Source organism: Callospermophilus lateralis, chromosome X (genome assembly GCF_048772815.1).
Source record: "Callospermophilus lateralis isolate mCalLat2 chromosome X, mCalLat2.hap1, whole genome shotgun sequence".
Classification (NCBI taxonomy): domain Eukaryota; kingdom Metazoa; phylum Chordata; class Mammalia; order Rodentia; family Sciuridae; genus Callospermophilus; species Callospermophilus lateralis.
This window is the reverse complement of record NC_135325.1, coordinates 110021062-110047303: the sequence shown is the minus strand read 5'-3', so window position 1 is coordinate 110047303 and position 26242 is coordinate 110021062. Positions and strand designations below refer to the sequence as shown.

At 37.4% G+C, this 26242-nt stretch overlaps 1 protein-coding gene across 1 annotated transcript; it reads left to right on the top strand.

The window, feature by feature from the left end:
- Positions 1-304: 304 nt before the first annotated feature.
- On the top strand, positions 305-24428 carry LOC143638691 (cancer/testis antigen 55-like). Its single transcript, XM_077106508.1, has 5 exons — positions 305-395; positions 3136-3323; positions 11561-11705; positions 23037-23149; positions 24237-24428. The coding sequence occupies exons 1-5, from the start codon at positions 305-307 to the stop codon at positions 24426-24428; spliced, it is 729 nt and encodes a 242-aa protein (XP_076962623.1).
- The last annotated feature ends 1814 nt before the right edge of the window (positions 24429-26242 follow it).

The following is a 26242-nucleotide window of genomic DNA, read 5'->3' as shown; positions in this document are numbered from 1 at the left end:
TCAGATTGGCCACCCCATTTATGCCCCTCCCCCAGCACATGATGGAAGGATTTGCAAAGGGGAGGAGCCACGAAGTCCCACCCACCACCTCTCTGCATCTCAGTGGCTTGCTCTGAATGCACTACTCTCCCATTGGCTGGGCCAGGGTGCTGCTCTCCAGAGCTCCACAGGTGGTGATCCACTCCAGACTTGAGTGGAGCCTGCATTAGAAACTGGGCTACTTGGTGAAGAGAAGAAGTGCTGCCCACAACAGCTGCTGTGGGTAGACCTAAATAGAAGCCAACCTCACACTGGCTACAGCACGATGCACCGTCTTATTTCCCAGGCTCTTGCCTTTTTCCGAAGGAAAGCTGATTCGGAGGTAGAGAGGGCACAGCATCAGAGGCTCTTGGAAGGTAACTCATTTATCCCCTCCCCCAAGGGACCAGCCCACAGGGTTGTACCCTACCTCTGTTCTGGGGTATCACAGACTTAGAAAGTCCCTGCACGCCACCTATGGTACTAGGGCGTCCCTGAAAACCAGAGTTCCCCCTGCTGGATGGACTTGGGCCCTCTGACCTGTGGTCCAAAATGACTAAGGGTATAAAAGGCAGACGGAGACCCTGGAGGCCCGTTCCCCATCCTTGCATTTCACCAGATACTTTGAGAACTTACCTTGTGTAGATACCACGTGACTGTGCAACATATTTCTTTTTATATTTACAGTAGTATTTGAGGTTGATTTGATTTTGTATCCTAGCAGGTATGAATTCAAAATCAAATGGATGAGTCATATATATCTGTTGCCAGTAGGAGGCAGAGACCTTCTTTAACTTGTTCAATATTGTATTCTAAAAACCTTCTCTGAGTCTGGCACTGAGTACATGTGGCGAAGAGTCCAATCAAACGTGTGACGGTTCGCTGGGTGGACGCTTGTGTGCTCTGAATTATATTGATTCTAATTTGTGGTCAGCGCTTGTATGGGCTATCGGGGCTGCTTGTCATTAATACCTACAAAACCCCCATGAGAGTAGTCCTAGTATTGCCATGTCCATCTATAGCCCAAACAGGAAAGCAAGGGCACTCAGCTAGTGTGCGGCCCAGCAGAATTCAAACCTGATGCTCATCTCTCACCTCCACTCTCAGCTCTTCCACAAAAGCAAATGCAGTGTCCTCAGGAGGATGGTGAAAGAGACTCCCCTTTGGTCTGTAGTGTTTTCTGGGCACGGCCCCGCCTTCCTGGACTGGGATGTCCTTTGGCTTCATTGCCAATCCAATGTGAACCCCAAAGGGAGATGACTGGGTCACAATAAAGCTTGCCAGAGAAGGTGGTTTCTCTGTGTTTAACTGACATCTCTCACTGAAGCATCTATTATTACCTCTACTTTTGTTATCTGGGATGCATAAAGAGTCCTTGACAATCTTTCCTATGCTTGAATGATGCTTGTCTCCTTTGTCCGTCCATTCTCTTATAATTCATGATTTCAGGTAACAAATTTGGTTATCTTTTTTTTCCAAAATTTCAGCATTTTCTTGGCTTCCATAACCTATTATAATGAAGATTTTTCCCAGCCATCCTATCAAATTACCCAAGACTTTGTGAACGCACCTAAACCACTGTGGTTCACTCCCTGGGATCTTCAGGCACAATCTCTGGGTTCAGATCCCAATCTGTAGCTTGTTAGTGGTGTTTGTTCAGACAAAAAATAAATCTGTACTGGGCGCAGTGGTTCACACCTGTAATCCCAGCAGCTTGGGAGGCTGAGGCAGGAGAACTACAGGTTCAAAGCCAGCCTCAGCAACTTAGCGAGGCCCTAAGTCAGTCAGTGAGATCCTGTCTCCAAATAAAAAGGGCTGGGGATGTGGCTCAGTGTCAAGTGCCCCTGAGTTCAATCCCTGGTACCCACCAACCACAAAAAACAAAATCTGAGTAATCCAGGTAAACATTTGGACTAGACTTAAATCCCCACATCTCTTTTTTTATGTGACATGTTTTTTTTTTCATTTTTTTTTGTTTTTATTAGTGCTTTATAGTTATACATAATGGTGAGGTTCATTTTGATGCAATCATACATGCATGGAATGTAATTTGCTCCATTTAAGACCTCACTACTTCCTCTTTCCCTCCACCTCCACATCTCTTTCTGTGCTCTGTCAGGTAAAATGTTTAAGAATTCCCAGATATTGCTTGGGATGCTGTTGGGGATAATGATGAAATCTTGGGATGCTGTAGAGGATAATGATGAAACCATATAACGATAATGGTTGCTTAAAGGCTTTCTAGAATAAGTTATACTCCATGTATGTATAATATATCAAAATAACCTCTACTGTCATGTATATCTAAAAAGAAGAAATGAAAAAATAAAACTGTGTATACATATATATTTATATATGTGTATTTGTATATATGTATATTTGAATATGTGTATTTCTATATACATAAAGGCTTTCTAGATACAAATAGGATAACAACTCATGTTTTCACTTAAACCTGTGAGAGGCATTCACAGTTCTAAGCAACTTTTAAGTAAGTACCAGTTAATATTTATAACCACTCTATTAGATATTGTTCATGTCCTGGTTTTCCACGTTCTCACGAGTTCAGGGAGGTTAGCAAATGTGTTGGTCTTATTTAGATAGTAAGAGAAGAGCTATGATTCAAATTGGGCAGGTTCACCCCAGACTCAGTATTCTTCACTTTAGCACACTGCTGCCTTGAGTGTGGATTTACTCTGCTGTACAGCTTTTCCACCTAGGCTTTCTGCCTGCAGAATCCTGTACACTTAACCACTGAACTCTACTGTCACATCATCTGTATCTCAATATAGCTCATTTTATTCCTAGATTTAGATCATTCTCTAGTAGGACATATTTGTAGTGTGTATGTTTTAATTTTTTTATATATATATCAGCGATTGAACCCAGGAATGCTTAACCACTGTCCCACATCCCAGCCCCTTTTATTTTATTTTTATTTTGAGACAGGGTCTAGGTAATTTGCTTAGGGCCTCACTAAATTTCTCAGTCTGACATTGAACTTGTGATCCTCCTGCCTCAGCCTCTCTAGTCACTTGGATTACAGGTGTGTGCCATTGCGCCCTACTGTATGTTCAAATTTGAGAATGATTCTTATATTGTTTACCCATCTTCTAGACGATACCAGGCATAAAACTGTGCAGGGAGTTGTGACAAAGTTCTGTAGTGATTATGGCTGGATTGATGAGTCAATCTACTACTTCAATACTGATGTGACAGAAAATATTTTGCCTGTGAAAGCTGGACAAAAGGTTACTGCAGTTGTGGAAGAAGATAAAACATCTCATGGATTGAAAGCAATCAAAGTAAGACCTGCATGAATTTTGAACTATGTTGATTCCTCAGCTCTTTCAACCTTGCTTCTGTTTATTCAACCTCATTGAGGTGCCTGTTAATATAGATGTAGAGTGGAATTTAAAGTCTAACCTATGAGATTGTGTGGGGCATCTTTATTTTTGTTATGACTACTGTTTGCAAAAGTATAAATTATACCTGTTGCTCAGCATTTAAAACTATGACTAACAATGATGATTATTAGAATCTCTGCTATCCTGTAACTTCCCTTTTTGACCCAAGTGATGGATTTCTGCATTTATTGAAATGTAATTGCTAGGTAAACAGACATGATTTTAATCTTTTTTAAAAAATAGCTTTACTGAGATATGATTTATCTACCATAAGCTTCTCTAGTTTTAAAAGTGTACCTTGACATATCTAGTAAATTTGCAGAGCTGGGAAGCCAGCACCCCGGTTCCGATATTTATCATTTTTTATGTATATAGTCAATTTTTGCATATTATTATACTCATTGACACTAACAGGAGCAGGCTGTGAGATGACCTGTTGGACAGCATTGGCAAGGATGGAAATATGGTCAATCTTCACAATCTTTGTTCTTCATCTGAGAAGTAAAAAGCAACCTCATAATTTCATGTGCATTTCTTTAAGTGTTGGTCAAAGTAGAGCAAATAAGAACAGTTATTTATTTGTCAGGGACATTAGAACTATTTGTAATGTTAGGGAAATTAGAGATCTATTAGGAAATTTATGGTATGAAAGTTTTACAGGTACTTCTTCTAAGACTGCCTTACAACTTGGGTTTTTGGTTTTTTTTGTTGGTTGGTTGGTTTGGGTTTTTGTTTTGTTTTATTTGTTTTTAGATAAAGAAGATGACTTTATTAGAAAAATTAACTGAACAAGAAGATATAGGACTCTTGTCCAAAATCCATCATGCCAGGAAACTGATTTAGAAGTGGTCTACATAGACTGGTCATGGGTGTTTTTAGACTGGTGAGTGGGTTCCTTTCCAGTGGAGGATGGGTAATTGCAAACTGGCAGGTATATTCCCATGGGAGGAAAAGGTTCTGAATTGAGGTCAGATGATACACACCTGATCTTAGTTTTCCAGTCACAAGATGTTTTTCAGTTGATTTCAGAGAGTTAGTCCATGGTTGGCCAACTCCATTGCTCTGGGCCTGAGATGTAGCAGAATATCACAGAAGAAGAGTGTGGCAGAGAAAAGCAGCTCAGGACAGAAAACAAGAAGCAGAGTCCAACTTTATTTTATGGAGTTTAATTTGTGCATGCTATAAATGTGTTCATTTTCTCTAAATGGTCTTTGAGTTCAATAAGGATCCTTACAAAGACCTATTATATCTCATAATTCACACAAATCTCATTTAAGCCTTCCTCTGAAAGTTATTTATTTGTTTATATCTAAATATTCACTCTGGCTGGAATTGATTTAGGTGTAGCAATTGAAAGAAAAATCCAGATCTTCTTTTGCTAATGGTTTGTTGGCCCCATAGGTTTAATATAATAATACAATTTCACCTTACTGAGTTCAAAGGCATATCATTCACTATAGTCTCATAGGCATTTGAAACTGGGGATGTCCTAGTATGGCCACTTGACTGTATTATCTTGTCTTGCAAGTATGATCAAATGATTTAGTATATTTCAGTGTTTGGTAACCTGGTTTCCCTGTGGAACTTTTGTTTGTTTGGGGAATTTTCCTGAACATTACTGCATGTTGGTTTTTCTGTATTTTTACAAATCACTGTGTTCTGCTCCCCTACTACTACTGATAATAGCAACAATCACAACAAAATCTGCTGATATTTTTTGTGAGAGGAGATAGGAGATACTGGGGATTGAACTCAGGGGCACTCAACCACTGAACCACATCCCCAGCTCTATTTTGTATTTTATTTAGAGACAGGCTGTCACTTTTACTGAGGCTGTCTTTAAACCCATGATCCTCTTGTCTCTCGAGCTGTTGAGATTATAGGCGTGCACCACCACACCTGGCCTGCTGGGATTTTTTAATTGGAATGACTTTGAGTTTATAGATTTAATTTAGGGAGAACAGACATAATGATAATAGTCTTCTCCCCAAAAAACATGTCTCTCCTTTCATATGCTTTGGAATTTTTTTATAATTTCCTTTGAATGGGGACTGCTTATTTCCCAGATTTTTAATAGTCTTATTCTATTATAAACATACTTTTTATTTAAGTTATTTGTTTAACTTGTAAAAATAAACTATTAATTTTAGGAGAATTTTAAATCATTATCAACATGGTTATATGTTGTATTTTGAAATTAATTTTGCTCTCCTAGGGCTGAGGTTGTAGCTCAGTTGTAAAGTGTTTGCCTAGCACATGTGAGGCGCTGGGTTTGATCCTCAGCACCACATAAAAATAAATAAATAAAATGAAGGTATCATGTCCATCTACAACTAAATGTGTGTGTGTGTGTGTGTGTGTGTGTGTGTGTGTATTAATTTTGCCCTTCTATATAGTTCAGTATTGGTTTTTGTTATATAATTTGTTAAATGGCAAACTTACTAAATTCTTTGAGACATATTTTATCATTATTATCATTTAGATGGTGAATTTAAACTTTCTTTAAATTTGAGTGGTTTTGTTGGGCATGGTGGTGCATGCCTGTAATCCCAGCAGCCCAGGAGGCTGAGGCAAGAGGAACATGGGTTCAAAGCCAGCCTCAGCAACTTAGATAGGCCCTAAGCAACTCAGTGAGACCCTATCTCTAAATAAAATATAGAAAAGGGCTGGATATATGGGTCAGTGGTTAAGCACTCCTGGGTTCAATCCCTGGTACCCTGGTTTTATATTTGCATGAAATAATATATAAATAATTTTAACTCCAGGAAGGATATAATATGAAAAGTAAAAATCCCCTTTTGTGCCCTCCTGGGTTACTTTTTATTCTTCAGACATGGTATTTTTTGTTGTTTTTACTTTTTTATTTTTTAAATTTACTTATTTTTTTTAATTAAAAAAAAATTGAGATGAGATCTCACCATGTTACACAGATTTGGCTCAGAACTCCTGGGCTCAAGCCATTCTTCCTCCTCATTCCAAGTAGCTGGGACTGCAGGCATGTGCCATCACATGGGGCTTGGTTTTTAACTGTTAACTTTTTTTCCAGTACTGGCCATTGAACCCAGAGCTTCATGCAATGCATGCAATTGAGTGGCAGGGTTTTTTATTTTTTTTATTCTAATTTGTTATATATAATAGCAGAATACATTTCAGTTCATATTACATATATAGAGCACAATTTTTCATATCTCTGCTTGTATGCAAAGTTTATTCACATCATTCCTGCCTTCTTCATACATATACTTAGGGTAGTGATGTAGATCTCATTCCACCATCTTTTTTTACCCACTTGTCCCACACTGCCCCTTGCTCCTCTTTGCCCTATCTAGAGTTTGTCTAACTTTCCCATGCTCCCCCTCCCAACCCCACTATGAATCAGCCTCCTTATATCAAAGAAAACATTTGGCATTTGGTTTTGGGGGATTGTCCAACTTCACTTAGCATTATATTCTCCAAGTCCATCCATTTACCTGCAAATACCATGATTTTATTCTCTTTTATTGCTGAGTAATATTCCATTGTATAGATACACCACATTTTCTTTATCCATTCATCTACTGAAGGGCATCTGGGTTGGCTCCACAGTTTAGCTATTGTGAACTGTGCTGCAATAAACATGAATGTGGCTGTGTCCCTGTACTATGCTGCTTTTAATTCCTTTGGGTATAGACCCAGGAGTGGGATAGCTGGGTCAATGGTGGTTCCATTCCCAGTTTTCTAAGGAATCTCCATACTACTTTCCATATTAGCTGCACCATTTTGCAGTCCCATCAGCAATGTAGGACCTCACACATGGTGAGCAAATGTTCTACTCCTTAGGTAGCAGTTTTTAACTTTTAGAAATAGAAACCCTCTTCTCCCAGGCCTATGGATATAGTACACCTAATATTCTCATCCCTTTTATTATTGACTTGCCAGTATTACCCAGTATTTATTGACTTTGCATCATAAAAGATATAGAATTTGGCTAACTTGCATTATGCACTTCTCCATTCCCTTTTATTAGTATTGTATTAATTTACATGCATGTGCACATTCTTTTTCTTTATTCTATAGGTTACCACTGTAACTTTAAAATCAACAAGGCAGTTAATTTTTTCACATGTTTAAGAAATAGTATTTCAGGATTTTTTTGATCTGGGAATGGAATCCAGTGCCTTGAACATGGTAGGAAGCATTCTACCACTGAGCTACACACCCAGCCCTTGATCTCAGGATCTTTTTTGTTTGTTTTTGTTATTTGTACTATGGATTGAATCCAGATGCACTCTACCACTAGCCACATACCCAGCTTGCCCTTCCCCCCACATACACACCTTTTTTTTGAGACAGAGTCTCACTAAGTTGCTTAGGTCCTTGCTACCTTGCTGAGACTGGCCTTGAACTTGTGATCCTCTGTCTCAGCCTCCCAAGATGCTGAGATTACATATGTGCACCACCACACCTGGCTAATTTCAGCATTTTAAAAGGCAATCTTAACATCTAGAAAATGCGTATTTATGCCTATTCAACGCTGTTTGGCCCATTGCAACAGAATTTCATCAATTTAAGGCACACCACTTATTTAATAATGCAAATTTGAATTATACATAGATTATGGCTGTCCTCTTGATTTCAGAAATGTTAAAACATCTTAAAATAACAAGAAAGTATCTTAAAATAACAAGAAAAACTGGTTATAGCCTTTACCTGGTTTCCATTTTATTGAAATACATGGTACTTGAGAGGTGCTTTGAATTACATTAATTTTGGTAGGGAGTGTCCTTTGTATTGCATTTCTAGATTTTTGAAAATTAGGGATTATGAATTTCAAATGCTTTTCTAGTACCCTCAAGATCTTCATCTAGCCCCACCCTACCCCCTGTACTTGAGCTATTATTAGGGGGGAAAATACAAATTATTTTCCTAGTAATGAATCATTCTTACTTTATGGGAATGATGCCATTTAGTTATCATGTATAATTTTTTTTGTAGTCCTGTGGATGGAACTCAGGGCCTCTTGCATACTAAGCAAGTGCTCTGCCACTGAGTTTGTTTTTGTTTTTATTAGTTTGTAGTACTGGGGATTGAACCCAGCAGTGCTCAGTGCTTCATTGAGCTATGTCCCCAGTTCTTTTTTTTTAATTTTGTTTTTTTGAGACAAGGTCTTGCTAAATTGCTGAGGCTAGCCTCAGAATTGCAGTCCTCCTGCTTCAGCCTCCTGAGTTGTTGGGATTACAGGTGTATGCCACTGTCCCTGCCCACCAGTGTTCATTTTTAACCACAAAACCTATAAATTTCCTTTTTACTTCACCTTTTCTCTCCTCTTGTCTTGTTGGAATGGAAAAGATGTTCCTTTTCCTAGGACCAGTCTTCCTTACATGTATTCTAGATTATTCCATCTGCATTCTCTAAAACCTTTCTTTAATGAGTGTCTCTTCCTGTCTTTTAAGCTCTTCCTCTTTTAAGGAGAAGTATCCATCAGCATTTGAACATATTCAAATCTTAGTTTACAAAATACAAGTCCCATCCTCAAGATTGCCTTTTCTTTTAGTTACCCCTTTCCTTTTGTGGGCTGGAAACTTGACCCAAGTTTTTGTCTCCATTGTGTCCATTGCCTTCTCTTCCTGTCATTTGTCATCCTGCCTAAGGCTGATTTCCTCATCCACCTAATTACCACAAATCCCCAAAACACCCCTGCTCAGGAATATAGAAAGCACTTATCAGGGAATAGTAAGGTCGATTTCCAGGCTTTTCCTATTTTTGTAGACAATTTCTATAATATCTTTTTCTGGAACAGGAGCAAAGAAATGAGGACCAAGGGGAGATAAGATCAAAGCAGATTTATTTGTCTTGTTTTTTAAAAGTTTTTTTTAAGAGGAACATAATCTCTTTATTTTATTTATTTTTATGTGGTGCTGAGGATACAACCCAGGGCCTCACATGTGAGGCAAGTGCTCTTCAGCTGAGCTATAACCCCAGCCCCTTATTATTATTTTTTTTGATAGCAGAGTTTCCATTATATTTTTATGATGATTCCTTAGAGAGGGAAATTTTTTTAATATAGGAGAAAGAGAAGTAATAATGGTAAGAACCAAGTCCTCATGCAAAGAGTGGTACCAAGAGCACAGTGGAGGTGCTGGCTTTTGATAAGGGCTGGCATGTCCCTCCATTGTTATAGTAATGAGGGTAAAGAAAGCCACGACAGGTGCTGAGAGGTTCATTAGAGGAGTTCCTGTCCCATGACCTTTATTTTCTCAGAGAAATAAGGAGTAAGCCTTCCTTCTATGTTTACTAATTTTTCATTAATGGATATAAAATACTTGTGTAATTAAAATCTAAGATAACGATGCTATAGTTTTGAGGTACAGATAATTCCAAAGAGTAAAGAGGAAGGCATATTTATTAGGGAGCTAGTGTAAGATTTTGGGGTGGTATTGAGCATCCATGTGAGTATCGTGTTCTTCATTGTGAGTTCAGTCAGCTGGATTTCATGTCTTCATTTTTACAGTGTTCCACTGTTGGAGTAAAGGAGGAGAATAGCTGTGTGGTTGGCCCTTTCTGGGATTGGGGCTTTGCTAGCTAAGAAAAACAAGTGAGTGAAGTTCAATAATTGGTAGTATTTAAAAAGAAGAATCCCCAGTGGCTCAGCAGGCTAGGCAGGAGGATCATGTATTCAAGGTCAGCCTCAGTGACTCATCAGGGCCCTGAGCAACTTACTGAGAACCTGTCTCAAAATGAAAAATTTTATAAAAGGGCTGGGGATGTGGCTCAGTGGTAAAGTGCCCCTGGGTTCAGTCCCTAGTACAAAAAAAAATGTTTAATTATTTGTTTATGCATAGTCAGAACATTTCGTACAAGGTAGGAACCAAAATGTGGTCATTGGTTATCTTTAGATAAGTAGTAAATTTATTGGTTATGTGTAAATGACTTTTGCTTTTTTGTCTTTTTTACATTTTGCATTATGAACATGAATTATTTGTGTAATTAGAAAAACAAAATATAAAATAAAGATAATTAAAATCCCAATAAATAAGGTTTGAAAGGCTATTTTAGATAAGGTCTTAATTTGACTTCTCTTTTTTAAAATTTTTTAAGACATTGATGGACCTTTATTTTATTTATATGTGGTGCTGTGGATCAAACTCAGTGCCTCACACATGCTAGGCAAGTGCTCTACCACTGAGCCACAGCCCCAGCTCCCTTGATATCTCTTTTATAGAACCCCCTGCCCAACTTTACCTGAAATTTTATGGGTTTTCTCCCTGTTTTCCCTGACTTGTTTTTTCTCTCTTCCCTGTCTCTGTCCCCATTTCCAACCTCAACTTATCAAGTGAAATCTTTCTCCCCTCTCACAGCCCAGGTCAAAATCACTTCCTTCAAGTAATTTCCTATAGTCTTCATTTGAAATTCTCTTCCTCCTGGAAATTCCCAGAAACCAATTTTTGAATTTGTTTTTTTACCAACTATCATGACTTACTTTGAATTAGTTATTTTTGTCTTTTATCCCCCTTTGTTAATTCCTAATGACTAGAAACAGTACATATTTTGTTTTGAATCTTATGTTATCAGTGTGTTAAATAAATAGTGGATATGTAAATAACATTTTAAACACAATTTAAAAATATATGACTGGGCTGGGGTTGTAGCTCAGTGATAAAGCACTTGCCTCACATGTGTGAAGTACTGGGTTTGATCCTTAGCACCACATAAAAAAATAAAAAAGATATTATGTCTATCTACAACTAAAAAATATTTTTTAAAAAATATATGTACCACCCAAAGTGAACCCTTATGTAAGCTATGGACTTTATAAAGTGCTGATATAGGTTTATCATTTGTAATCAAGGTAGTATACCAATTCAAGATGCTAATAATAGGAGAAACTTAGGGTTGATTAGAGGGAGTATGTAGGAACTAACTTTTGTACCTTTTGCTCAGTTTTCCTAAGCTGCTCTAAGGAATACAGAAAAAAGATAGATTATTGGGCATTATTTTATCAACTCATGTCTAAAATGTGCTTGTCAACTTAAATATATTCATCAATGTTATTATAATTTTTCAAAAACTATTTCTTGAACTTCATAGATTTAAGCACATATTTTTAGCTTTTAAAATTGTGTTATGTTTGAAGTAACTGTTTTTTTACTTTACAGATGGATGCTTTCTCTGATAATTGTCATATTGATGGACCACCAGACTCCTGTAAACAAGTTTCATTTGGCTGTATTACCACTCTAATGGGTGGTTCTGACTACATTAATCACACAATTTACTTCTCCCTGGATGTTTTCTGTAAAGGTATAATTTTTGATTTTTAGAAGTGAAAATTAGGTCTTACCATTTTTAAGTTTTTGAAGATGGTTAAAGGAATTATTTCCAGGGTCAAATTTGGAACATGCTTATTTGATGAGAATATTTTAATATTAGAACTACTTCTCCAGGGCTGGGATTGTGGCTCAGTGGTAGAGTGCTCGCCTAGCATGCAGAAGGCACTGGGTTCAATCCTCAGCACCACATAAATGTAAAATGAAGATATTGTGTCCACCTACAACTAAGAAATAAACATATAAAAAAAATACTTTTCCAATATTCATGGCTCCTATCACTTCAGTGTTTGAGGTAAATCTTTGGAGTTTGAAAATAATGTGTAGCAAGGGACAGATATATAATGTTTAAAAAACTGCATGCTATCATCTTTTGCATTTTTATTTATTGAATGCAGTTACTAATATTTATGTGATTTTTGTTTACATAGATTTTGAATTTCTATCTAACAAAGTATTGTAAGTATGCAGGGATACTATTTTTAAATACTTTAAATGCTTTTTAAAAATGTTTAGAGCTAGCCTTGTACCTTTATTAATTCTATCTATAATTATTGGATTTAGCATTTAGTTGTTTAATGAATAAATCAATGATTTGTTAATTTTTTTAGTTTAATTTGAGTTTAATTTAGTTCTGGAAAGAGTTCTAGAAATTGAGGGAACCAAAATAAAGCAGACTTTATTGGACTGGAGATGTAACTCAGTGGGGTTTGATCTTTGGCACCAAAGGAAAACAAAGAAAGAAAGAAAAAGAAAAGGCAGATTTTATTAAGCCCTGTATGTGAAAAGCTCATAGTTCAAGTGGGAACAGTAAGCATGTGGATCCATTAAAAGGAGGTGATGAGAATAGCATTAATGAGCAGCACAGTGACCATGACTGACTGCAGTTGGGAGAACTGGGGAAGGTTTCCTGGGTTAGGTGCTGTCCAAGCTGGACTCAATACCTCTGGAATCCCCTGCCAGGACAGATTTTGAAAAACAAATAGAAGCAGAAAATGTATACCTGTTTAGACCTAATCATCTGCCATTTAATTTTGGTACAAAGGGGGACATTGTCTCAGCTTCACCAAGCAGCTTTCTGTTCTATTTTTCTTGGAATGTAAAAGCCAGAACTTCATCTTAGTTGTTAGCCCAGGAAGTCTACAAGGATGATTGATTGTGGCGGCTAGAATTTTATGACCTGTATAGTCAGAAATCATCTATTCTGTAAGGAAAGGCCTATGTAATTGCTAAGCTCCAAAGGCCATTCTTGGTTTCTGTAACCATGCCAACAGAAAGGCACCATCAATGGTAGCCTCACTAAGAGAATTCTCAAGAAGGGAAAGACATGAACATGTTTGCCATGCCAAGGGGATGATCAAAGGTGCAAAAGAGAGGAGGAATGACTAAGGGAACAAGGTCCATGAGGCATAAAGAAAGGATGGGGTTGTAGGCATAGATGGAGGTATTTACTGCTACAAAATCAGTTCAGTCAATCAAAGTAATAGACCTGAATAGGTTAGACAGAGGGTGGCCAAAAAAGCAGTCCTGCCCATCCCAGCACTGAAAAAAAAGTCCTGAGCCCCCATCCAGTCATGCATACAATGATCAGAAGAGCTGCTATTAATCTGATTATAAAACCCAGTGAAAATAGCATAAGAAAATGCAATTTTAAAAATAATGGGAATCTAGGAGCTTGGATTGTGGCTCAGTGGTAGAGCGCTTGCCTGGCATGTATGAGGCACTGGGTTTGATTCTCAGCACCACATATAAATAAATAAATAAAGGTCTATCAACAGCTAAAAACAAAACAAAAAAAATTAATGGGAATCTAAAAGAAGGAAAACAGAAAAAGTTTTAATAGTTTTTGTCCCACATCATGGAGAGCCAAGATAAGTCGATTCCTTATTGTTTATTGGGCAGATATTTGAGTTTCTTACTTTGTTCCAGATACTGTTTTCATAACATTTGCATTCTAATGAGGTAGAATATAGAGAATCATCAAGTAAAGTTCCCCCACTCCTGCCCATGCCCCAATAGTTATAGATTGTTTTCTGCTCTTCAGGATTAAACAAAGTACTGTGATAGTAAAATGGGGATGGGGAGGGATTTACTTTAGATAGCAGATCAGAGAAGGCCTTTCAGAGGAGGTGACACTTGAACAGAGACCTGAAGGGTAAGAAGGAGCCAGCTGGAAAATATTCCAAACCAACGAAGAGCTCATGTAAAAGTCTTGAGGTAGAAGCTGGACACAGTGGCACAACAACACCTATAATCTAAGCAGCTCAGGAGGCTGAAGCAGGAGGATTATGAGTTCAAATCCAGCTTCAGCAAAAACAAGGCACTAAACAACTCAGTGAGACCCTGACTCTAAATAAAATACAAAACAGGGCTGGGGATGTGGCTCAGGGGTCAAGTACCCCTGAGTTCAGTCTCCAGTACCAAAAACAAAAAATGTCTTGCAGTAGAAAAATCTTTACATGACCTAGGAACACAAGGGAGGACAGGACAGGATGACTGGAGTGTTGTGAGTATGTATGGCATGCCTTGAATGAGGGATGATATGAGAAGATAATTGTCAATGCCAATGTCAGTTTTCTTTATAGGATCCAGGTAAAAATTGATCTTGTGTTAAGTACATAATTTACACACTCAGTTTGAATCCTGTTAAGAACCTTCTCAGCAAGTTATAAAAGAATGTCACTCATGTCATGTAATACTGCATTACTTTAATATTTATTCTGCAAATGTATTTAGTTATTGTTTGGTAATGCAATATAATACTAATAACTTCAAAACCATATTGCTTCCTTAGAAATCAATTGAAAATATACATAATTTGATTGGTATCTGCCTTTATACATATCTGTTCTTTCTTTCTCTTTCTGGCTGTATACAAAGTATATTCACACCATTTGTATCTTCATACATGTACTTAGTTATAAGTTATCAACATATCCTTTTGATAAGTTATCTTTTTTTTCCTTTCTTTCTCTTAATCACTTTTTCCTTTTTTTTTCCTTTTTTTATTGATTGTTCAAAACATTACATAGCTCTTGACATATCATATTTCATACATTAGATTCAAGTGGGTTATGAACTCCCATTTTTACCCCAAATACAGATTGCAGAATCACATCGGTTACACATCCACATTTTTACATAATGCCATATTAGTAACTGTTGTATTCTGCTGCCTTTCCTATCCTCTACTATCCTCCCTCCCCTCCCCTCCCATCTTCTCCCTCTACCCCATCTACTGTAATTAATTTCTCACCTTGTTTTTTTTCCCATTCCCCTCATAACCTCTTATATGTAATTTTGTATAACAATGAGGATCTCCTTCCATTTCCATGCAATTTCCCTTTTCTCTCCCTTTCCCTCCCACCTCATGTCTCTGTTTAATGTTAATCTTTTCCTCCTGCTCTTCCTCCCTGCTGTGTTCTTAATTGCTCTAATTATATCAAAGAAGACAGTTGGCATTTGTTTTTTAGGGATTGGCTACCTTCACTTAGCATAATCTGCTCTAATGCCATCCATTTCCCTGCAAATTCCATGATTCTGTCATTTTTTAGTGCAGAGTAATACTCCATTGTGTATAAATGCCACATTTTTTTATCCATTCATCTATTGAAGGGCATCTGGGTTGGTTCCACAGTCTAGCTATTGTGAATTGTGCTGCTATGAACATCAATGTGGCAGTATCCCTGTAGTACGCTCTTTTAAGGTCTTCAGGGAATAATCCGAGAAGGGCAATAGCTGGGTCAAATGGTGGTTCCATTCCCAGCTTTCCCAGGAATCTCCATACTGCTTTCCAAATTGGCCGCACCAATTTGCAGTCCCAAGGGAGGGGAAGATTAGAAGTTCATTGGACTAGACAAAGGGGAATGAAGGAAAGGATGTGGGGATGATAATAGGAGAGACAGTAGAATGAATCTGACATATCATTCCTGTCCTCATACATAAATACATGACTAATGTGAATCCAATTCATGTACAACCACAATCAAATATAAGATAGTTGTAACTTTGTGGGTTAGTCTCTGTGTCCTCTATTCTGTACCATTGGTCCACCAGCCTGTTTTGGTACCAGTACCATGCTGTTTTTGTTACTATTGCTCTGTAGTACAGTTTGAACTCTGGTATCGCTATACCGCCTGATTCACACTTCCTGCTTAGAGTTGCTTTTGCTATTCTGGGTCTTCTATTTCTCCATTGAATTTCATGATTTCTTTATCTATTTCTATAAGAAATGCCACTGGGAATTTGATTGACATTGCATTAAGCCTATAGAGAACTTTTGGTAATATCGCCATTTTGATGATGTTAGTTCTGCCTATCCACAATAATGGAATCCTAATTGGAACAAGTTTTACTCATTCTATGTATGTATAATATATCAAAATACACTCTACTCTCATGTATATCTACAAAGAACAAACTAAAAAATAGTATTACTTTTATATTTTTCAAAACTGAAATTGCTTCTGAAAGAGAAGGTATTTGTATATGTTAATGGAAATTTTAGAACTTTTAAATATTTTGCCAATTTTAGATACAACAACAAATTCACTGCTATCCTTAATTTCCTTCAATTTTGTTATACAATATAAATGAAAAATTATATTTTCCAATGACAAATAAGAGCTACATTAAGAGAGTCTTACCACACTGTTCTATTCTTATGTGACATGTGTCCTGAATTAAAAGCCTGGGGTCATAAATATACAACCATCTAATTTCAAATTTGTAAACAATTTGAGCTGGATGTATATGTTTTTTCACAATCTACATTTTTAAAATTTTTTTATTATCATTATAGATGGACACAATACCTTTATTTTATCCACTTTTTTTTGTGGTGCTGAAGATTGAACCCAGTGCCTCACACATGCTATACAAGCGCTCTACCACTGAGCTACAGTCCCAGCCCCACAACCTCCATTTTTTATAGATAAATTTCAACATTTTTCTCTTTGGAAATTTCATATCCATAATTATAATTCTCCAAAGACTTCAAAACTGAATTCTGATGCTGTTTGTTGAATTTTCAGTTGAAGATTTCCAACTGATTTTACTCATTTGAAAGGACTCATTTCAAAACAAAAAACACTTGCACAGTAGGACAGTTGGGCTTATTTACACAGTAGTCCTTTAGAAGATCAACCATGCTTGAAATCTGGGCTAGGGATGTAGCTCAGTGGCAGAGTGTTTTCCTAGCATGCATGAGGACTTTTGTATTCAGCCCCAAAAGATTTGTAGTTCAGTTATTTTGAATATATAAAATACATGGACACTCATTTTGTACATTTTGATTACTATACCTTCAGTTTCAATTAGTTGCATGCCATACATAGTATATTTGCATGAAGTAATGAATTATGTTTGTACCACAACCAATTCTAAGTACATTTCTGCTCTATCAATTTCTTAATTCCTAAGAACCACATGGTTTACTATGATGCCTTTTTCCAAATTTGTATTTGCATTAGCAGTACAAAAACAGTTTTACTCCACTATAGGACTTTTTAACTGAATTTACAATAGCATTCTTAGTAATGTCATATATTTCACTTCTGCCAGAAAGAACTTCCATTACTGGAATTTACCTAACTCTTTTTCCTTTTTAAAACATCTGCCATCATATAACTCTTTGTGAATTCTTCTAGTGGAGCTAACCTAGTAATAGCTGTTGCTTCATTTTTCTAATGTACCTAAGAAATATTGGAATAAAATTGTTGAAATTATGTTATAGCAGACTTTAAAAGTCACGGATCATAGAATTATATATAAATGTACTTTTTTGTAGTTTCTCATGATAACTTGTTGTCTTTGGGCATGACGTTCTTAAAATATTTAATAAGTTATGAAGTAAATGCTTCAGCACATTTGGGTCTTCTGCTTTTCCTGTGGTTTAGTGATATCACTACGACCTCCACAGTAGAGGAGAAATGTTGAGAGATTATCTTAATCTGCTTGGGCTTCCATAACATAAGACCATCAACTGGGCTTAACCAAAATTTATCTTCTCAGTGTTCTGAAGGCTAGAATTCCAAGAATAGACTACCATGGGTTTTGTTTCTGGTGAAGGCTCTCTTCCAGGATTGCAGATAGCTGCCTTTTTACTATGTCCTCACATGACTTTCCTCAGTGCATGCATACATAGAGAAAAAGAAGGAACAAGTTCACTGGTATCTCTTCTCATAGGAACACTAGTCCCAATTAGGGGTCCATCCTTATGATCTCACTTAAGCTTAGCTACTTCCTTAGGGTCTCTGTCTCCAAAAACAACCACACCAGGGCTCAGTGCTCCAACATATGAATTTGGGGATGAGGGGAAATACAAACATTAATCCCATAACACAGATGTATTGCACAAGCCATGTATTCATCAACTTCTTTGGAAAGCCAATTAATTACTCATTTTCCCTAAGCATACACTTTTTTAAAGCTCATTGTTGCCAAAAGGTTTTATTGAAAACTTAAAGGAAGTATGTTAGCTTGACATCACTGTGACCAAAATACCTGACAAGAACATCTTAGAGAAGGGAGAGTTTATTTTGGCTCACAGTTTTAGAGAGTTTCAGTTCATGGTCAACTCACTCTATTAATTTGGGCCTAAAGTGAGGCAGAACATCATGTGAGAAGGGCATGGCAGAAGGAAGCTGCTTTGCTCAGGACAGCTGGAAGGCAGAGAATGATATGGAAAGAGGTTGCAGGGGAGATACATGCTTCTAGGACATGCTCCTAGTGACCCATCTCCTCCATCCATACCCCACCTGCCTACAGTTACCAGCCACTCCATTCAAACTAGAGTGAACTGATTAGGTTACAGCTCTTATATTCTGATCATTTTACCTCTGCATGTCCCTTTGTTAACACAGGAGCTTTGGGGGGATACCTAGTATTCAAACTACAACAGGAAGGTTGCCAAATTATTAAATAAAGAAATAGTTATAAATGTACACCCTAGTAAGAGCATTAGGACTGATATCTATGTATTAAGACATCTATACTGTTCTTTCCCTTAAGTGTTTCATGTAAACCTAACCTGCAGTATCCCAAATAACCCAGTGATCCTGCCAGCTTGATGATCTGACAAAAATCTTGCCTTTTTAAGGCCATGGCATAGACCATGGAGTGAAGAGTGGTCTACTAAGGGGCTGGCTGGGCGAGGAGCCTCTGATACCTCTCTTATCACTTTGTGAGATGTTGGAGTTAGCTTTCCATAGTCACTCATGTCTAAGGACACTCTGTTTTATGATCAAGCATATTTTATGTGCTCCTTAGAAGGTGGGTGTTAGCTACCTTGTATCTGAAATGAATATGGACGTGAGAGGCATATTACTCATGATTGTATTTCAGATTTTACCATATTAGTGAGATTTCTGTTATCTGTAACAGTAAAAAAAAGTAGGGCACAGCCTACTTTCCACACACCTCTAATAAAAATGGAAAGGAAATAGATGTTCCCTGTCCTAGATAAATTCTTTTTATTAAGAAAGTTTTCAAATATACATCAAATTTGAAATATTTTCACAGTGAATAACCATATAACCACCACCTGAATTCTGTCAGTAACATTTTATTATACTTGTTTATCACATTTTTCACATATCTATCCATATATTCATCATCCCATCTATTCACCAATCTATGTTATATTTTTATGTTGTTGAAAGTTAGATACATTTATATTGTGTACTATGAATTCTAGTATGTGTATCAACAACTCAAGTTCAACATTTGTTTTAGTTTTTTTTTTTTTGTTCTGAGTGTCTTTGGGTTTTAACAAGTGCTTGTAATGAAATATTACCCTCATACACTTCCATAGTCAATCCTTATTCCCACTCCCAGGGAAACATCATTCTATATTTTATCTACCATAGGTTTAATTTTCCTGTTTGAGAATTTTATGAAATGGAATCATATTATGTATGACATTTTTCATTAAGAAGAATGTTTTCAGACTCATCTATGTTTTTATATGTGTCTGTAGGTCCATTCTGTTATATTTAATGCAACGGTTTCTCAATTTTTCTATTGAAAGTCATGTGGCTGATAGTATCTTTCAGCTATTCTGAAAAAAATCCCACCAAAACCTCTTTGTACAAGTCTGTTTATGGACCTATGGCTTTGTCATGTAGCTAATATACTTAAAACTAGAACTAAAACTGCTTAGTCATACTTTAAGGAACAATAGAAATCTAAGGAGCAATGGGTTGAAATTTCAGGTACTGAAAAGGTAAAATTTTAGTAGAGACCTAAAATATTTCCAACTGATTTTACTAATTTTCCAACTGTTCTGAGTGAGCTGTGTCATCAGTATAGACCAAACATGTTTGTGTTTTTGCACAATGTCATAATTTATAGAGTAACAACAAATTCACAGGCTATACTATGAATATATAGTGTGCTATATATTCAGCAGTGGCAATTCACTGAATTCTTGTGGAACACCTGACAGTCATAAGCTGGATAATCACAAATTCTTTTAATCCATTTCAATCTTAATTTAAATGTCTATAAAAACTCAAGTCACACTTCAGAAAGTGATATACATGGATCACAGAAAGATTAAGAAAGAGTTAAGACAGCCTCAGAGTTATAGGATCCTGTGTCAAGAGCAAAGACAGAGAGCAGATATGAGTGCAAGAGTCACTGTAACTGGTCAGATAAGGGTTTTAGTGAACCAGTTCCACAAAGTTGTTAAGGTGAGGGTCCAAACAGCAGCTTCAAAGTGTTAGCTTAGAGTAGGCCATGCATCATCATCAAGGGCAAGAGAAACCATGCGAAGCTGAAGTCCAGGGACAGAAAATCAGAAGTTCATCACTGTGGCAATTTTCTGGGCAAGGAAAATCAGTAGGATCAGAATGTCACTATGTTCAGTCACAGGGGACTTTTCCTTTTATAGGTCTTAGGTGAGTGGGTTACATCTAGTGAAGTTGATAAGCTCATGTGTCTGGAATCTGGAATATGATTTGGGTTATCCACATGTGTGGATGCTCCTGATTTAGTTTGATGAGTTAGCATGAATAAATAACTTATCAATCTGTGCCTTATGATTGTGCTGGGCAGAGGGTGGTTGTTTACTTGTACAAACACAGTATAGAGTCATTCTGCCTTAGCACTTGTACTCAAAATGGAGTAACTAATGGCAAACTACTACTTTATAAAATGGAGTAACTCAGGGTTACGCACAGTCTGAAAATTGTTCAAGTCATCATGGAGTAACTCATCGCAGGGCACAGCCTACTTTCCATACAACTCTAATGAAAATGAAAAGGAACCATTTACCCCCCACCAAAAAAAAAAAATCATTCCCATGGTAAGATGGTGGGCTGATTTATAGACAGCAGTCCTTCAGAGGCTCAAGTATGCCTGAAATCTGATTGGAATAAAAGTATCAGCCACATAGGGATTTGAAGGTCATTGTAAGGATTTGACTTTTAGAGAGGTTATAAGCAATACTGTTGAAAAAAACCCTAATATTAGTTAAATTTAATAGTTTACTTGAGCAAGAGAAATATTCTCAAACCATGCAGCATTCTGGACTAATGATAACTCAGAATGCCTCTATTTCCAATATGATAAGCTGTATTTATTCTAAAAAAACAGAAGAAAATGAAAAAAGAAAGGAATGAGTACAGAGATGACCTAACTGGTAAAATTCAGTGTTTTCCTTATTTGGGCATAATTTGGCAGCCTTTGACCTGAGATTGGCTGAGGCTAAAGTTGCTGTGATTGGTTTGAGGTTCAGTTGCTTGGTATCCAAGGTATATTCTGTTAAGTTACTACTTGTCTACACATCAAGTAAGGTTGCAGTTTACTATATATGGAGGCCTCTCTGGGCTATATTTTTTCACCCAAGTATGGCAACTGATATAGATCAAAGCAAATTCAATTTGACATTGTGATATTTGGTGAATTATATTTTAAGATGTTTATCCTGACTGTGGTGTTCAGAATAGTCTCTATGGGACAAAGATATCTTTAAGAAGACAAGTTAGGAGTCTATCACAATAGCTCTGGTGAGTCATAATGGGTATTTGGACAAGGTAAGTAATAGTTGAGGCTCTAAGGATTGATTTGATTTGGAAAAGATTTTAGAATAGAGGTGAAAGTATTAGCTGATGAATCATCAGACACTTGGTATGAAGAAAAGAGAAGTCACAATTTACTTTAAATGTTTAAATTTGAGTTATGCTAAGGGAAGAGTTTCCATTTCTGAGGTATGAAGAGGTTGAGAAGCAAAATTAGGTATATGACTAGACTAGCAAGGATTTAGCTTCAGACATAATGATTTGAGTAAGAATTGGATGTATGAAACTGAGGTTGATTAGCACTTCAGGCATGTGCATTTTGGAGCTATCAGCTCAAAGATATCCTATAAAGCCACACAAAAAGGAATGTGAAGAGACAAGAATAAAAGAGAACAAAAGGGAAGAGGTCTAATGCATGTCATGGGGCATTCTAAAATTTAGTCATAATGGAAATTGTGGAAAAATGAGAAAAGACTACAAAGAACAAGGAAATGCTGAGTCATAAAGTTCATAATGTTCAGTTTTCTGAAGTGGTTATACCAATTTACATTTCTGGTAGCCAATGTTTGAGAATTATTTTTTAATAACTTTATTACAGCTACTATGGTTTATGTTTATTCACTTATTTTATGTGGTACTGAGGTTAGAACCCAGGCCCTTACACATGCTAGGCAAGTGCTCCACCACTGAGCCACAATGCAGCCCCAGAGAATTATATTTGCTCCAAATCCTCCCTGATCCTTCTTACCTTGTGACTCTCAATTTATTGTACACATATGTATACATTTGTTTGTAACTGTAAGATATAAAGTATATAATGTTTATCTGTCCAAAACACCCGATAAAATTGTTTCTATAGCAATATATGCTATGGCTAATGCTATTACAATTCACAATCATCATTTATTTGGTGCTGATTAGGTGCCAGGCACCATTGTATGAGTTTTATATATATTTTGATTCATTGTCCCTGCAAGTATATGGTAAGTATTACTATGATTGTAGTACTCATTTGATATCTCAAGAACCAAGGCCCAGAGATTGATTTAGATGCACAGTTGACACCTCTTCTCATTTGACTTCGTTAAATCAACATCTGAAGGATTACAAACTTCCCTTTTGATTGGAAGATTAGAAGTTAGTGGTTTGAGGTTCATTTCAAAATGTCCCTTAGATTAAATAGAAACTATTTTAGGGTATTGCAGTTTCAAAATTATTGTAAAATGTAACATTACCAAAAATAAAAGCTATTCTATCTTAATTTCTCACTGTGGCTGTTTTAGATTTTGAGCCATATAAGGGTGACCGAGTAGAAGTTGAATTTGCCATCCATCCAGACACAAAGAGCAGGAAAGCCCTCTCAGTGAAGCCTCTGAGACACAAACATGTGAACAAGGTAGTATGTTTGCATGTTGTATTTTCCTTTTGTTTCTGCTTACCCTTCTTTGTGATAATTTCTGCTACCCAGAATTCTATTAGATATGTGGGAAAACCTAAAATAAAATATACCCCTTGCCAAAAAGGAGCCTATTTTCTTATTGAAAAGGCTGCATGGGGCTGGAGATGTGGCTCAAGTGGTAGCGCACTCGCCTGGCATGCGTGCGGCCCAGGTTCTATTCTCAGCACCACATACAAACAAAGATGTTGTGTCCACCGAAAACTAAAAACAAAACAAAACAAAAAAACCTTAAAAAAAAGAAAAGAAAAGGCTGCACTTGTGAAAGAAAATAATTAGAGAATAATGTAGAACACACCTATAATTATGATCTAAATGATGTTGTTTATTTGGGAGGTATTAAAATATTCCAAGTGCAACAAAAATAGAAATATCGTGTAGCTGGGAATTGCTGGAAAAGAGTGGAGTGGGGCTTGAGATCACCAATAAGAGCTGGTTATGATTTGGTTAGTGGAAACTGAAAATTAGTTGATAAATTAAATTCATTTTGTGCAATAGTAAAATTTTAGGGAGGAACTTGGAATGTGGCTGAGAAAGTAGATAAAGTTATGGTCTGGGCTGGGATTGTGGCTCAGTGGTAGAGCACTTGCCTAGCATATGTGAGGCACTGGGTTCGATTCTCAGCACCACATACCAATAAATGAATAAAATTTAAAAATTCATCAAAAAAAAAGTTATGGTCTGCTTACCACCACAAACCTTTTTTACTCAATCCTGTTTACTCTTTATACTTTAACTATAGAGGTTAATGGCCATTGTGGGTAATATTTAGCTCAAGGTCTCCCAAGGTCTCTCATCAGAGACACAAGGACCATCCCCAGAGATTCCAATTTAATTGGCATGAGGTGGGACCTTGGCACTGGTGTGTTTTAAAAGCACCCCTGGCATTGCCAGTGTGCCAGGCAGGTTGGGAAATCAGTGCCAGGGTTGCAGTTGACCCGCAGGTTAGAGGCAGAGTGAGGAGGTGCAGAGCTGGTGAGGATAGACTGTGCTTTTACACAACCCTTCCCATCATTTCTCATCACAGGTCTGCATTAGCAGCGTACATGGACGACATGGTGTGGTGGACGACACCATCTTTTTCACCTTGGATTCTCTGAAGCTTCCTGCCGGATACGTACCTCAACCAAATGACATCGTTGATGTGGTCATAGTAGAGAGCGTTCAGTCCTGCTATATTTGGAGAGCAGTTTCTATGACCCCAGTGCATATATTGTAAAAGCAAAACCCTTTGTTTCCTCTTGATCTTTATTCCCATGGGCAGTAAAGGGCCTGGTTTCGAGTCTAATGAGCCAAAACAATATATTAAGTATGGTTTTTATGGTAAATGTCATTAAGATACTGCATAGTTCACTTGTGACAATGAACCCACTTTAGAAAAAGTCCTCATCAATGCAAAAACATGCTAAAGCTGTCTATTATAGAAAAGAAATGATACTACCATTAAGTTAAATCTCTTGTTTTTCATGTTCAGGAGTGGACTGTGTGCTAACGGTGGCCTGATATGACCCAGAAATAACCTGGGAATTCAAAGTATTTAACTCCAGAGGCAGCAAGACACACTTGTTTAATGGGCAGGATTTAAACTGACAGCTTGCCTTTGGTTTCAAGTCTCCCTTATAGTATCTGTTCAATTATTATTTTTCCATAGTATTTCTATCTCCTGTCATCTACTTAATTTGTAAAATTCATTATTGACCTATAATTATTCTTCCCCATGACAGAAATTAAGCTCCATAAAGGTAAGGCATTAGGAGGTGTTTTTCTTTATGAACTCATCAGCAAGCCTTTAGAATAGTGCCTTAGACATACTATGCGCATGTTACATGTTATTAAGTTCAATAAATAAATTCTCTGAGCAGCAACAATGCTTTTGTGTGGTTAATTCATCATTCACTCCCTAGGTATAAAATCATTTAGCATCCCATTAAGACCTCAATTGATTTTTTTATTTTTTAAAATATTTACTTATTTACACATTTATTTCAGGAATTGAACCCAGAAACACTTAACAACTGAGCAACATCCTAAGTCATCTTTTTGTTTTATTTTTTATTTTGAGACAGGGTCTTGCTAAGTTGCTGAGGCTGGCTTTGAACTTGTGATCCTCTTGTGTCAGCACTCCCGGCCACCAACCATACCACCATGCCCAAACAAAAACATTGTCCTTATGGTACCCTTCAGCCCCCTTGAGCCACTCTGTGGGAGAGGTGCATACTGCCTACAGACATGGTTCAGGGGTCAAACACAGAGCCCCTTGACGTGTGTGTGTGTGTGTGTGTGTGTGTGTGTGTGTTGGGGGGTTGCTCGCCCAGAGGGAAGGATGTTACCTAAATCCCACAGGTATACACCATGAAGCTTCCTGCCTTGCCTTCAGAGAACATCTAACGAGGTAACTGTGTCGTTTTAAAGCTTTCAGCATCACAGAGAAGTGGCTGTGAGCTCAGCCCCAGTCCTGGGATTCCTAATTCCACTGTAACTCCCTGGCCCCCGGAATAAACAGGGTTTGCTTCTGGGTTTGTTTTACGGGTCTAGTGGGACCTCCCAACCATCCAGTGGTTACTTCTCCATTTGAAGGGAGTGGGGTAGTCAGGAATAGCTTGTGGAGGCTGTGTTTCCACTCACAAATTCTTGTCGATCCCATTTTACATGCCAGGCACTGGAGTGAAGCCAACAGGACCAAATCCCAGGCCCTAATGGAACTTGGCTTCTGTCACTGCCCCCCTGGGCTTCCTGACCCATGGAGCAGGAACTCCCAGGAGAGAAAGGGCCAGAGGGAGCTGTGGCAGCTGCAGGTCCCTGGGGAAGTCATCATTCCAAAGCAGCTTCACACCAGTGGGAATTACACAGAAAGGCCAGGGTTGGAACTGAGAGGTGCATGGGTACATCTATATGAATGCTGCCACCTCCCATTTGATGGAGAATCAAATGGGAGGTGACAGCATTCATAGAGATGGAGATTTTGACTGAAGAGAGCAACATTGGATTTGGTCAGCCCAGTCAGGTTGTGAATCAGTCACAGCCTTGTTTCCA

What these genes read in the sequence shown, in the direction of transcription:
- LOC143638691 (XM_077106508.1), top strand. Translation starts at nt 305, where the DNA reads ATGCACCGTCTTATTTCCCAGGCTCTTGCCTTTTTCCGAAGGAAAGCT. An exon ending in ATGGATTGAAAGCAATCAAA is followed by an intron (nt 3,324 to 11,560) that starts GTAAGACCTGCA and finishes TTTACTTTACAG; the next exon opens with ATGGATGCTTTCTCTGATAA. An exon ending in CCTGGATGTTTTCTGTAAAG is followed by an intron (nt 11,706 to 23,036) that starts GTATAATTTTTG and finishes TGGCTGTTTTAG; the next exon opens with ATTTTGAGCCATATAAGGGT.